Here is a 14105-nt window from a genome sequence, read left to right as displayed (position 1 = left end):
CTCACAAAGAGGAGTTCCAGAACTGCTTCAGAAAGTGGCAAGAACGATAGAATAAGTGTGTTTGAAGTGAGGGGAAGTATTTTGAGGGGGATCAATGGCAATGTGTCTTTCACTGTAATAACTTTTTTATTTAAACATTCACCATATTGTTTGATCACACCTCGTAGGTCTTTAATTCATGTGAAGTTTAATTTGTATATCTTATGAAAGAAAAGGGATCCAGGGTTTTTCATTTCTATACAGTGAGCAAATTCTCCCAATACTATTTACTAAACAGTCCACCCTTTTCCTTCCACTTGTGATGCCATGTGCTCTAGCACTCAGACTCTGGGCCCAGACTTTCCAGAATCTAAATCCAGGCTTCACCTCTTATTAGCTGAGTAATACATTGCTTAATTACTCCAGCTTCAGTTTCTTCATCTTTGAAATAGAGATAAAAATTATTGTTTTCATAAGGTTGTTAGGAATAAATGGGTTAATGTATCAGAGCGTTGGCAGCTATTGTTAAAAATTATATTACTCTTAGAAATTTTCTGGTAAGAGAAATGCTATCACACATAAACATTTCTCTCTAACCATTAGGGCCTTTTCTGTGTCCTAAATTCTATTTTATCTGATATTAAACTTCCGTTGTTTCATGTGTGCCTTGTCTTTTTTCCCTAAACTCTTTTGTTCAATTCTTCTGGATAATAGAGTGATTAAGAATGCTGTCTCTAAATCCACATTGCTTAGGCTTGCATCATGGCTTTACCACTTACTTGCTGTTTTACCTTACGTTACAGAATCTTTCTGTACCTCAGTGTCCTCATTTGTAAAATGACAACAACAGTAACCTATCTCATGTAGGGTTCTTCTGAGCTTAAATGAGTTACAACAGGTAAAGAGCATAGCACATAGTAATCAAATAAGCGTTAAATTAACTGTTATTATAAAGTGTATCTCTTTTAGACACCATTTTGCTGGATCTTTTTGTTTTAGTCCAACCTAAGAATCTCTGTTTTTCAAATCAATTAATTTAAACCATTTATATTTATTGTAATTATTGCTTTGTTAGACCTTATTTCTCCTATATTATTTTGTGTTTTCTATTTATTATGCTTTTTGTTTATTTTTTCCCCCTCTACTTTTCACTGTCTAAATCAAATTTTTATCTGCTGTTTTGAAATCTTTACACTGTATAGCTATCCTATGTCTGGTTATTTCTGAAGTTTTGATAACCATATTTTTGCTTATTGTCTATGGTAGTATGTTTTCTTTCCCTGCCTCCATAAAGAGACAATAACTGAAGATAGTAAAGTAATTTTGTGTGTGTATCCTGTGTCAGATCTTGTTTCTTTGTAAGTAACCTGCTTTTTCTCTCTAGAAGCTTTTATAATTCTTTTTCAATCTTAATTTAACCATAATGTGTCTAGGAATAGGTACCTTTTTCTTATATTTCTTTTTAGCACTGTATGAGTCCTTTCAATCTAAGGACACAAGTCTCTTTAATTGCGGAAAATTATTAATCATTCTTTTTTGTTTTGTCCCTTCTTATTCTCTTCTTGGGGGGAAAAAAAGAAAATATATATATGTATATATATATTTCACCTCTATTCCTCCATGTTTTTGTTTATTGTTTTTTTGTTTTTTTCATTTTTCTTGCAATCTTTAATTTCCTTCTCTATTTAGTTGAATTTTGAAGGTCTATCATATTTACAACTCAGTTTACTATTGGCTTCTTTCTTCAAACAGTTACATTTTTATATGATTTATTTTCAGTTGGTTCTTCATTATAACAGCTTGTTTCAGTTTCTTGTTTCCAGTATCTTCCCATATCTTTCCAAGGTTTTTTTAAATCATACTTCTTTTAAATTCTTTTTTTTTTTTTTTAGATATGTGCTTTGTTTTCTTTTTTAAGGTTTTATTGGGGAAGGGGAACAGGACTTTATTGGGGAACAGTGTGTACTTTCAGGACTTTTTTCCAAGTCAAGTTGTTGTCCTTTCAATCTTAGTTGTGGAGGGTGCCGTTCAGCTTCAAGTTGTTGTCCTTTCAGACTTAGTTGTGGAGGGCGAAACTCAGCTCCAGGTCCAGTTGCCGATATTAGTTGTAGGGGGCACAGCCCACCATCCCTTGTGGGAGTCGAGGAATCGAACTGACAACCTTGTGCTTGAGAACCCACTGGCCCATGTGGGAATCGAACCAGCAGCCTTCAGAGTTAGGAGCATGGAGCTCTAACCGCCTGAGCCACCAGGTCGGCCGTCTTTTAAATTCTTATATCTGTTTGTACTAGTTCCCTACCTCCTTTTAAGTTGTTTAGTTCTTTTGTGCTTATGATCTTCTCCTGTCTCAAAAGTTTTTTCTATGAGACCATTTTTCCCTGTTTGCCCTAATGGCAGTAATATCCCTTTGAGAGAAAGATAAAAGCTAGGTTCTAACTTGAGGTAAATTTGGAAACAGGGCTCAGTCTGAGCTTAGTGAATCCCGGTTTCCCCCTAGTTCCTTTACCCAGCCACAGCTCTTGTTAGAGGCAGCCACATTCTGATGGAATTGAGGTAACACTTGAGGGTCTGTCAGCAGGCATGTGTCATTGGCACCTGTCCCTGACTGTCCCCATGCCCTGAGGTTGACCAGAAATCTCTGATTTTCATGGTCCAAGGCATACGGTGGGAATTTTCCTGGGTTCTTAGCTTTAGGGCATTGGAGATACTCCTGGAATTGGGTATTGTTTTTCAAACATGTTATTTTGGGGACTTTGAGTTTCCACAAGCCTAAGCCACAGTTCACAGTTGTAATAAAAGAGGAGCTGTTAGCTCCATCCAGCCCAGCTCACCCCCCTCACACTGGTCAGCCTGGGTTTGCACAGGGCATCATGGGGAATGAACAGTACAGCTGAAAAGCTTTCCCCCCGTTTGTTCATCTGTGGCCACTTGCATACCACTCTTTCCCTCTGTGCCCTTAACTTTCTAACAGGTATCCACCACTTATCTGAACCATTAAAACGGAAGACAGTAGTAATTTACCTATAACAACCTAATTTTCACAAGAGAGTTTTGCATCTAAAATACATTGTAAAATAATTAATAATAATAATAATAATAATAATAATAATAAAATGCATTGTAAAAGGAAATCTTCTTAAAAGTTACTTTCCTCTTTTGTCCTGTGGAAAGGCTATCTGTATTTTATTCCTGTAGACTCAATCTCTATATTATAAGGTCCCCTTGATGCCTCTGACTACACAATATATCAACAGACGTTGCTTTTGGAGGCTAGGAAAGCACTCACTTTTCAGTCATTTGAAAAACACAGTTCTCTTCCCCAGAAGTGGCTGAATGTTTCATTATGTACCATATGCTAAGTATCATTTTTAGGATTTGCTATGTAAGTAGCTGTGTTCATTCCAGTAATAAATTGATGGTGAATTTCTAGAAGTGTTACAATACTTGTGTAAGTTTGGAACATGTAATACAGATTTTTTTTTTTTTTGGTCATATTTTAATTCCTCCTCTGTTCAAAACCTTTTTAGTTCACAAATTTTAGTTCACGAAAGAATAAAGTTTTTCTCTTAGCATTTTCTCTCTTTTTGTAATTTCTTTATTAGTCAGCAGAATATGACTCAGTGGGGAACAGACTTACATTCACAAGGAGAAATCTTAGGAAGTTTGTTGCAAAACAAAGTACAGCAGATCACCCCACTAAGGATTCTGATCTCTAAACAGTCACCAGGAACAGTCCCCCCAGCTTAGTAAATACAGGGGTTCTATTAATACAGGGTCACTATACAAAACACTTCAGGATAGTAAAGAAAAGCTATATTCCTCCATGTCCTTAAAATTCTTTTTCTAGATTCACCTTCTAAAGGCAACTTTATATAGTAACTTTTAAGTTTACAGTGTTAAGTCTGAGATAATATTGTATTATCAGCATAATTTTTACTGTATGAGATATTTAAGGTTATTAACCTAAAACACAATACAGTAAGATAAAATTATTGTACTCCTTTTGTCTACCTATAAAAAGTCCCTTAAAATATTCTTTATTATGTGCCTGTGTATATACATGCACATATAATCTTTATCCATATTCCATTCAAAAAGGTGATTCATTTAGCTAATCCCATTAAAAAAGTGCAAAATGAGGCTCATATAATTTGGGCCACTCCATATACTTTCCAGTTTACATGGTAAAAATTTCCAGTGCTACACTCTAATAGTCACAGGGCAGTGTGAGTTATTACATAGCAAATAAGAAAAGTAATGAATAACATGTGCAGAAACTACAGCCAAAATAATATCTGAAAAACATATTGCACTCAATGCACTGTTAGGTTGTATCGCAAAGGACCACCCTCTGTTTGTGGAGCCACAGGGAAGAAAACCGGACGTTTACAGCACATAATAGATAGGTAGTCTTTTTCTGTAGAGGCTCTGGCTTCTCCCAAAGAATAAAGAGCAACAGTGGAAGAGAACTGTGAACAATTTAAATCCTGATGCAGACCCATGGGTGGTTAGGAAAAAAAAAAAAAAAAACAGGGTAGAAAACAGTGCTTTTCTGATGTTTCTGGATTATATATTGGGTCATGGTTGGTATTTGTAAAATTAGGGTTTTAGAGATACTCAACCCATGATGTGTGGTTTTTAGTAGACATTTGGAAGAATTAACTTGTGTGGTAAGATTGTTCTAGACTATTATGAAAATTGTACAAATATAGAAGCAAGTATACAAAAGTCAAGAAAATAAACTAATGAGTGAAGTGACCTTTTGTGAGGTAGGAAGAAAACAGTACAAAGGAATATATCGTAGATACTTTTTAACATGAAGTTAAAGAAATTTAATATATGCTTTGTTTCTTTTACCTGCTGTGAGCTCTTTTCCTTGTCAAGGCCAAGTCAAGTTCTGACTCATCAAGAAGCCTCTTGCAGCCCATGCTAATTTCTACATCCTCTGAAATTATCAAGTACTGGTAATTATATCAGAAAGCTTTATGCTACACTCATTGCTAATGTCTTGCAATTTGTTTTGCTGTCTTCTACCTCCCTTGTAGCAAGGAACAATTTTTAAAATGGATGCTTTAAAAGCATAGATTTTTTTAACTGAGTCCCCTTAAACCACATTCCTTCCCTAAGACATGCTGGTGGATGCCCACAGCACATCTTGCCCAGAGCTGGAAGGATATTCTTTAGGGCACGCCTGCACTTCTCCCATGGGCGCGCTTGGTGCTTACAGGGAATCTGGGAGTACCTGTTCCCTAATATTACTGTTTATTCCTGTTTTACTTTTTAAAGTAATCATCCTTAAATTATTCCATAAGTCTTCAAAATAATAATCTAGTCAAAATCCTTGCTAGGAAAACTGGGTTATAATGCTCTTGAAAGACTGAGTTGCTAAAAATTTTGCTGTTGAATTTAGGGATGGGTACTAATATAATGAACAGGGTGGAGAGCATCAGTATATTCTAGTCTCCACCTTAATGAAACCAACCATGTATTGTGTCACATGAGTGCAGTTTCTGCAACTAAATGCAGAATTTCAAGCAGCAGACCCCTATGCAAAGTAAGATTCTTTGCCCAACATCACAAGTTTTGTACATTTATATTTTGAGTTACGTGTTTTAGGTATGTACATTTTATTTTTTATGAATCCCCACTTAAGTCTGATATCTTTGTTTAGCAACAACTGGTTTTTCAAACCCGTCAGATAATACAGCTGCCACTGTTTCTAGAGTCTTCTTCCAACCAGTTGTCTACGTTAGCTTGATGATGGAAGCAGGTGCCTTTGCCAGTAGCTGTTGCAGTGGTGATTAGGGGGATGTCTGTTACTCCATCATCATTTAAAAAAAAAAAAAACAGGCATTGTTCTTGCCAAGGGGAATCGTATTCTATCTGTAACGCCTGAGTTAACCACACCCCCGTAGTTGATAAAAATCCTCAGCCACTTTTAATCTGGGGGTACTGAAAATTGTAGTGTCAAGCATAGAAAACAGTGGTTAGTTGTAGTAGTCATAAAAAAATAAGAAAGTTTAATCCAGCTCTTTTCTGATGCGTCTTTAAATCACTAATATTAGCTTACCATGCAGACATGTCTCCTTCATTACATGTTCATTTAGGGGAAAAATAGCGCTGTTCTGTTGTCTAGTTCTGTTGATCCCATGGTGTAACTTCACAATGTGTTTACATTGTGATCCTGTTAAATTGTGAAGGGAACTTGATAAATGTTTTCAAATGCCTCCCTCTTTTCATGCCCATTTCCCATTTGCTTTTTAGAACATTTCTTGGTGAATATTCTATAGTCCATGTTTAAAACATTGGCCTAAAGCCAGTGGGCTTACCAATTTATAGTAACCTGTTAAGAAAATTTAAATAAAATTTGAAAATAACATGAAAATTGCTTAGAAGAAAAATCTGAGCTGACAGTGAAAAAGCCCATTAATGGCCTGATACTCATCCATTCCCTTGTATTCACAGTCGTGTCATTTTTGTACAATTGCCCGACTCTGCAAGGAAATCGAAAGAAAGAATTAAAAATAAGTCTTTCATAAAACAGCCCTTTACTGAGTACCTATTTTGGATCTGCACCATGAATACAAAGATGAGGAGACTGGTTCACTCTGCAAGCAACTCACAGTCTGATGCAATGATTCTCAAACTTGAAGTAAAACCTGGAGCTGCTCTGACTGAAGCCTTTCAGAAGGGCAGCTGGGGCCTCCTAAAAGTACAGACGTGTGCAGAGTATCCACTGCTAGGAATTTTTCCTAAAGAAATAATCAGGAAAGTGGGCAAGATGTTGAATCTTTCAGAGGAATGATCTTCGGATTTAAATAGAATAATAAATGGTTTACCAGATGTTCCAAGCAGATATTATTAGACACCTACTCCACTTAATCTTGATGAAGAATTTTGCTCTGAGTTACTTTTTTTGTCCACTAGCATTATGTGTGTTAGTTGTTTCTTAGTATGTCATGACCATCTCCATGGTTTACTGAGCCAGTTCACGGTTTTGTTTTCCTTTCTTTCTCCTTGATCGCCAGTACAGTGTGGATAATATATTAATTATGCTGATGAATTCTGTCTTTGAACCTTTCTGTCAATTGTTGTGGGGGTTTTTTCTTAAGTGTCTTTTAAAAGTCTGCAATAAGTTAATCCAAAGTTAAAACAAAAGTGATTTTCGTATGGGTGCTGCTGTTGTCTGTTCCTTATCCATGTTTATATAAAAGATGGCTGATTCTACTTGGCCGTTGGTGAGTAGCTTTGGAGGAAAATTGAGGCACATGAACCATGGAGCCAAGCACTTGGTATTTACTTTGGTTGGTTTACCATGTGTCTGAGACCCGGCTGAGAGGTTAGCCAATTCCCTACTGTTAATTTAAGCAGAGTTTTAAGTTGTTTTAAATGTATAGTACAATGTCTAAGATCAGCGTTAAGACACTCACAACTTTTATTTTCCAGGAAGGATATAGGATTTACTTCGTTTTGGGACTACCATTCAACAGCCTTTCTGACCTTTTTCATTCAAATGTGAAGAATTAGAATTGCTGATGTTATTTGCTAGGAAGTAATGGAATTTCTGAACTCGAATGTTATTGGTTTCACAAGTTAATGCAAACTTGTGAAAAATAAACTAATACTGGTAAACTAGTGCTTAACAAGGCATTGTAGCTTCTATTTGTCTCCTACAGGTTTGTTTCTAAGACTTCAGTTTTATTTTTCCCTTAAAGTGGCAACGGAGGTTAACAGAGAACCAAACATTTGCAAACATGTAACACTTTTCCACATGGTTCTTCATAGAATTACATATTCATTTGGATCTTCTGTTGCTTTTATCTTCAAGACAATGAAATTTCAAAATTATTTTCCTTCAGCATACAGTTAATTGATCATTTGTTCTAATTTAAGGGTTTCTCCTCTTCAAAAATCTGAAGTCGTTGAGATGGTTAAGAAACAAGTCAAAGTCATAACACTTGCAATTGGTGACGGAGCAAATGATGTCAGCATGATACAGACGGCACATGTCGGTGTTGGTATAAGTGGCAATGAAGGCCTTCAGGCAGCTAATTCTTCTGATTACTCCATAGCTCAGGTAAAGCAGCATTTCTGCAAAACACATCATCCATCTCAGCTAACACTATAAAGAGGAAAATATTAATTTCTTTTCCATTCTTCTTTTAGTTCAAGTATTTGAAGAATTTATTGATGGTTCATGGTGCCTGGAACTATAACAGAGTCTCCAAGTGCATTTTGTACTGCTTCTACAAGAATATAGTCCTCTATATTATTGAGGTAATTGCAGGTTAAGTGTAAAATCCTTGTCTCTTGCATAGGCATTTAAAGAAGTTTTCTTTATGATGACATTTTCTCATTTTAATTAATCCATTTGCCCACTTTTTATAACTTCTAAACCTGTTAAAACAAAAAGTTTGTCAGCCATGGAAAATAATTAGTGTTTGAATTCTGGCTAAAAATGTTAGTAGGTTGGTGCAAAAGTAATTGCGGTTTAAAAGGTTAATTGCAAAAACCGCAGTTACTTTTGCACCCACCTAATCCATTGCATGGGTAAGAAACGTTGAATTAGAATTGCTGATGAAATAATGTTTTCAGTTCTTAAAAGACTACAAGCTATATAGAACTTTTTATGAGGCTCAAAAACATACAAGAGAAAATAATACACTGCTTAGGGATACACACATGGAAAATTATTTAAAAAGAAAAGTAAGGAATGATGGGCCTAAAACTGAGGATAGCAGTTCTGCTGGGGGCAGGCAGAGTACAATCAGGAAGGATAAATAGGTCGTTTGCTAGCATTGGTCATCTTGTAGTTCTTACTTTCTTTCAAACTTAGATATTTACATACAAGTATCCCTGCTATCCAGATCTGTTTTGGTTTCTGAGTTTGGTAGGCAGCAAGCGTTCAGATAATGAGGAATTGGTCTAAAAATTATCAGATTATTCAGTTCCTGTGTCTGGATAGCAAGAAAGTTCTATATTTCTTTTCATGTATCAAATACAACATCACTTTTTAAATGAAAAACTTAAACTGGGTCAGGAATATCACTTGTAAAGAAATGTACTCTACAGTTTTACAGCACCTACTGGGTGCCAATCTCCAAGCTTAGTTCCACAACTACAAAGTAAATCAAGCATGATTCCTATCCTCCAGGAGCTTGCCAACAGAAATATAATGCAAACCACATGTGTAATTTTAAATTTTCTAGAAGCCACATTAGCAACAAGTAAAAATTAAAGTCCAAATTAATTTTTAAGTCATGTTTTATTTAACTCAATATATTCAATATTGTCATTTCAACATACAATCACTGTAAAAAATTATTAATGTGATAAGAAAACCTTCCATGTTCCACTCCTGTCAGGGGACCCACCTACACTCTCATAAATATGCTCAGGGCTTCCTTACAGATGTTTGTTTACGCCACCTTGTCCTATAATATGTTGACTGTTCCTACACATTTATCAGAAGAGACACAACCTAACCATTTTCTGTATAGAAATAATATCCCATACTTTATACCAGAGAAGTAACACTGTCAACAAAACCAAACAAATCTAGATTTTACGTTTACCTTATTGACAAGTTAGTTGGGAACTGCTGTATGTTTGCTTCAGCTGTTCTTTATGCCTCTGTCAGAACGCTTATCTCCTTATTAAAATGTTGACTGAGCATAGTTCTTATTATGAGTCAGTCTGGTAAAATTGAAACTTAGTTTTCAAGTGTGCAGGCAGTTTCATTTATTGGTCACTAAAAATCTATAATTAGGTTACAACCCAGTAGGTAAAATAATCATACATTTTGAAACATAAACAGGATGATCTGTGAACTTACTTATTGTTGATTACTGCTGATTTGGTCTGGAATTGTCTGGGTTCTGAGACAAAAATGCACCTCCAAAATAGCTTATGAGATCCAAAAAATACATGTTCTTTGTTGTATATATAAATTTGTGATTGTTTTCTAAAATAATTACTTTTGATTACCAATTCCCTCTATAGTTACTAGCTTTTGTAATTATATTTTTTCTCATTCAAATAATATCAATTTATACAGTTTATTTACATATATTTTTGAAGATACCAGGAGTTTAAAGCCAATGGCAGTAATAAATCTGCTTGCAAATATTTAATTTTATAAGATGAAATAAGAGTACTCAACTCGTGGATTTTTTTTTTAATCTAGATCATTTGACAATCAACAATAAAGTGAGCAAAACTAATGTACTAATGGGGGAAATAAAATATATTAAACTCAAATGAAAAACTAAATTTGCACTCTGAAATCCAGAGTAATGCGATTTGTGGTTGGTTCACCCCAAATTTCACTTGGGTTTGAATTTATAATACCTCTTCATGAGATATTTAATACTGATCAAATTTGTTATACATTGAAAAGGAAGTAAGTCCTAAACTCTACTGGAAATCTCATTTTTAAGTTATTTCACTCTTAGCACTTTATGGAAACGTATTTTGAATATAATTCAACTATCTTGGAAATGAATTGACCTTTTCAATCAATTCCCAGATACCCAACTTTTGCCAGTTAAAACAAGTTCTGCAGATGTTAATGGCTCATGTCAATACTGGGAATGAATAGACAGAAAACACATCAGTGAATGTCTCTAGTGAGGACAACTGCCAGTCTCGAATCTCTCCTTTCAGTTTTTTGTGCTGATCAGGCGTGGGAGCAGAGGACTCATTGACGGTTTGTAAGCTGCTGTTTAATATGCAGAAATGCTCCATCAGGAAAATGTCTGTGAAGCTTTAACTGCCACGCCTCTGCTGGGACGTGAACTTAGAAAATAATACCAGGAGAGGCAGGTCTGAAGTTTCTGTGCTAATAAAGGAATAGTCTGGAACACTATGGGTTTTACAGATTATCTGCAAAAAGTGCTTTTCCCACTTGCTGTATTGCTGGGAATGCCACTATCTAGCTACTACTCCATTGCCATAAATTACCACCAAACAAATAAATACATTTAGCAGGTGACTGTGTAAAGCACTTTCTTATTATGGTGGCTGCCCAGCAGCAGCTCTAGGTATTCATTGCAATTACTGGCCCTTTGTAAAGAGATTTTTTTTATTATTATTATTTCTTTGAGACATCTGACTTCTTTCTACCAAAATAAGATCTTTTCTTTCAAACAATTGGTTGCGTCCAGGTTTTCTGGTAAGATCCCAAAACAATGTAGTGTTTCTAATTTCCAGAAGCTTTGATTAAAGTCAATGAGATGATATTTTCCCAGCACATTGTGCTGGGATGTGGATTTCCTATGAATTTAAATAATTTAGATATCTCCCCTGAGGGACGGATTCTGTAGTTTTGGTTGAGTCAAAGGAGGGACTTTTATGTGTTTATAGTACTATAGGTGTTGTTTTGTTTAGTGTGAGATAAGTTTCTAATATATCTTTTAGCTACGAATCCCAGACTAACTGGTAGACTTCTTTACTGTTAAAGAACTTCTCTTTCTCCTTTAAAATATGTAAACTTAAATGCCATAATAGTGATGTGAAGGTGTGGGGTATTTTTTGGAAGGTTCTGCTCTTACCTAGTTATTTCTGCATTTTTTAAAAAGTAATTAGAATATTAACTTTTTAAAGTACAGGAAGAGAATTTCTAAATACACATTCACATATCTTTCAGTAGGAAAAATAAAAAGGTAAAATTGTATTAAAATTTAAAATTTAATTCATGCATTTTTAAAATAAACTTTAAATGCAAACATGTTGGTTTATTTGCAAATTATTTGGAATTTGAAACTTTCTTAAATATTCACTGATTAAGGGAGGTTCATAAATTTCAAGCTCATGGTAGCATGTTTGTATCAGCACCTAATGTTACATACAAAGAAGCTAGGAGACCGTACATTTTCACAAATCTTCACTCACACACAATAAATTTATTAACACAGATTTTCTCTTATTATATGGTAATGACGATTGCAAATGCATTTATAGCTATAACCTTTGAGCCAGTTCATATCCATTAAATGAATTTGGTATACAGGTAGCTTTGGTTTTCTTCAAACTGACAAACATTAGACTACATCTTTATAGACTAGTGAGGCCACAATTGAAAGTTTAAAAACTGACTCTAGGTGGTGAACACACAATGTGATATATAAATGACATATTACAGAATTGCACACTTGAAACCTATGTAACTTTACTAACCGTTGTCACCCCAATAAACTTGAATAAAAACAAAATTCCTTAGATTTTTGTCATAAGCTAAGAAATGGGAGAGCTTTTTAGTATGTAATACCACAGTAGATCACAGTGACCTGCAGAGAGAGCATTACTATCACCCAGAGTATTACAAATATATATTTACATAATCCACATCTCACAAAGGCCAAATGTGAAAACAAAATAGCAAGCATTGAAGTCTGTTTTGCCAATTTGTGCATACTGACAGTTCTTAAAAAAAAAAAAAAAAAAGGTCAGCTGCACCACCCTAAGGAATAAACTTAAGTTCACGTGAAGATGCTAAGTTATTTGAAAATCTACATGCACAAGTGAATGATCTGGCTCCTTATTTAAGGTAAATGTTCAGTTTTTTTTCTGTAAATATACGTGTCAAAGTAAGCAACATTTTCAGATTTGACTCCAATTGTATGGTTTGTTGTTGTTGCTAATCTGTGTTACAACCCTAACACAATTTGAACTTATTTTTCATGTGCTATTGCTACTTTGTTTTCTTTTTCATCTCATAAAGTAGACATTCCTTTTTATCTATGCTCAATCATTCCTTTCCACTATAAAAAGGAAAAAGATCAATGTGAGTACAGAGACTGTTCATATTGGGGCCAGCCTGGGTACATATTGATAAATGGTGAATTTGTAGCAATTCATGCTTCCATAATGAGGTGAAATGAAACGTGAAGTGTAGCAAAGTCCCTGCAACTCTGATTCAAAAATTCACTTAACCGGCATGTCAAGCCTGCTTCCTCTAACAGGTTTTTTTGTTGTTTTTATGTTTTGGTTTTGTGTTTGTATTTATGTAATCTCATTGCTGGACTAGACTTTTTACTCTTACAGATCAACATGATTTTAATTACAGTTTGGGTCTGCTTTTTAAAAATAATGTAGGTATTATTGATTTACCAATATTCACTTTAATTTTCCATTTCACTTAAACATGTTGGAGAAAATTTCTCTATTTACCCCTTAATATTGTATTCAAAGTTAAGGTTTCTGTTTCTTAGAGAATTGCAAAATATGTAAGAATATTATGCTCAATTAGTTAAAGGTTTGTTTTTATCAAAGCATAAATTTAAGTTACAAAACATTTTAATATATAAATTCATATTCTGATGGCTGTAATTATCAAGAACTATAAAAAAAATTCGTATACTTTGACCCATTAATTCTACTCCTGAGAATTCATCCTTAAAGGGGGGAGGGCCACAGAAAATTTTTGGAGGTAATAGATATGTCTGTTATCTTGATTATAAAAATGGTTTCATGGGTGTGCACATACATGTTCAAACTTACCAAATTATATACGTTAAATGTGTACAGTTTTTTGTATATCAGTTATATCTCAATAAAGCTGTCTTTTACAAAAAAAGAATTCATTCTAAAGAAAGAAATGTGTAGGACTTCTGTACAAGAATATTCAGTTCAGAATTATATATAATAGCAAAAACTAGAGGCAAGCTACATATCCAGAAATAGTTATAGCTGCCCTGTAAAGGTTATACATTCATTAACATTGTTTTAAAGGATATATAACAACTTAAGAAAATGTTTATTACATGATGTTAAGAGGGAGAGGACATAATACTATTACAGATTTCCAGTTAGGTAAATTTATGAATGTGTATAAATGAGCTATAAGAATACAAACTAACACAGAAGAAAGTAACTGGTGATTATATTATTACAGGAAAGTATTTTATTTTCTAAATAAGCATTTGTCATTTTATAGTAAAAACAATAATATTTAGATAACTATCCAAAGATATTTTAAAAGGTAATTAAAGTTCTAAATATTTAATGGCATAAAATATATTCCCTGAAATGCCTTTTAGAAAACAAGGTTATATTTATTGTTTTTAAATCAATGATTGCCTATTATATAGTTCTTTTCTTGATTCAACAAGTGGAACCAATTTTGG

General features: G+C 34.2%; 1 protein-coding gene across 7 annotated transcripts in view; it reads left to right on the top strand.

Annotated features, from left to right (window-relative positions):
* ATP8A1 (ATPase phospholipid transporting 8A1) overlaps nt 1-14105 on the top strand; it is a 212651-nt gene that overhangs the window by 159388 nt on the left and 39158 nt on the right. For all 7 annotated transcript variants that reach the window (XM_019754167.2, XM_019754168.2, XM_074324626.1 and 4 more), the window contains 2 exons: nt 7873-8056; nt 8146-8256. In XM_019754167.2, the coding sequence (XP_019609726.2) occupies nt 7873-8056; nt 8146-8256 (295 nt within the window). The remainder of the gene's footprint in view (nt 1-7872; nt 8057-8145; nt 8257-14105) is intronic.

The sequence above is a fragment of the Rhinolophus sinicus genome, linkage group LG02 (genome assembly GCF_036562045.2).
Source record: "Rhinolophus sinicus isolate RSC01 linkage group LG02, ASM3656204v1, whole genome shotgun sequence".
NCBI classification, from domain to species: Eukaryota; Metazoa; Chordata; class Mammalia; order Chiroptera; family Rhinolophidae; genus Rhinolophus; species Rhinolophus sinicus.
The sequence above is the reverse complement of the archived record's forward strand: the minus strand, read 5'-3'. Positions and strand labels throughout refer to the sequence as shown.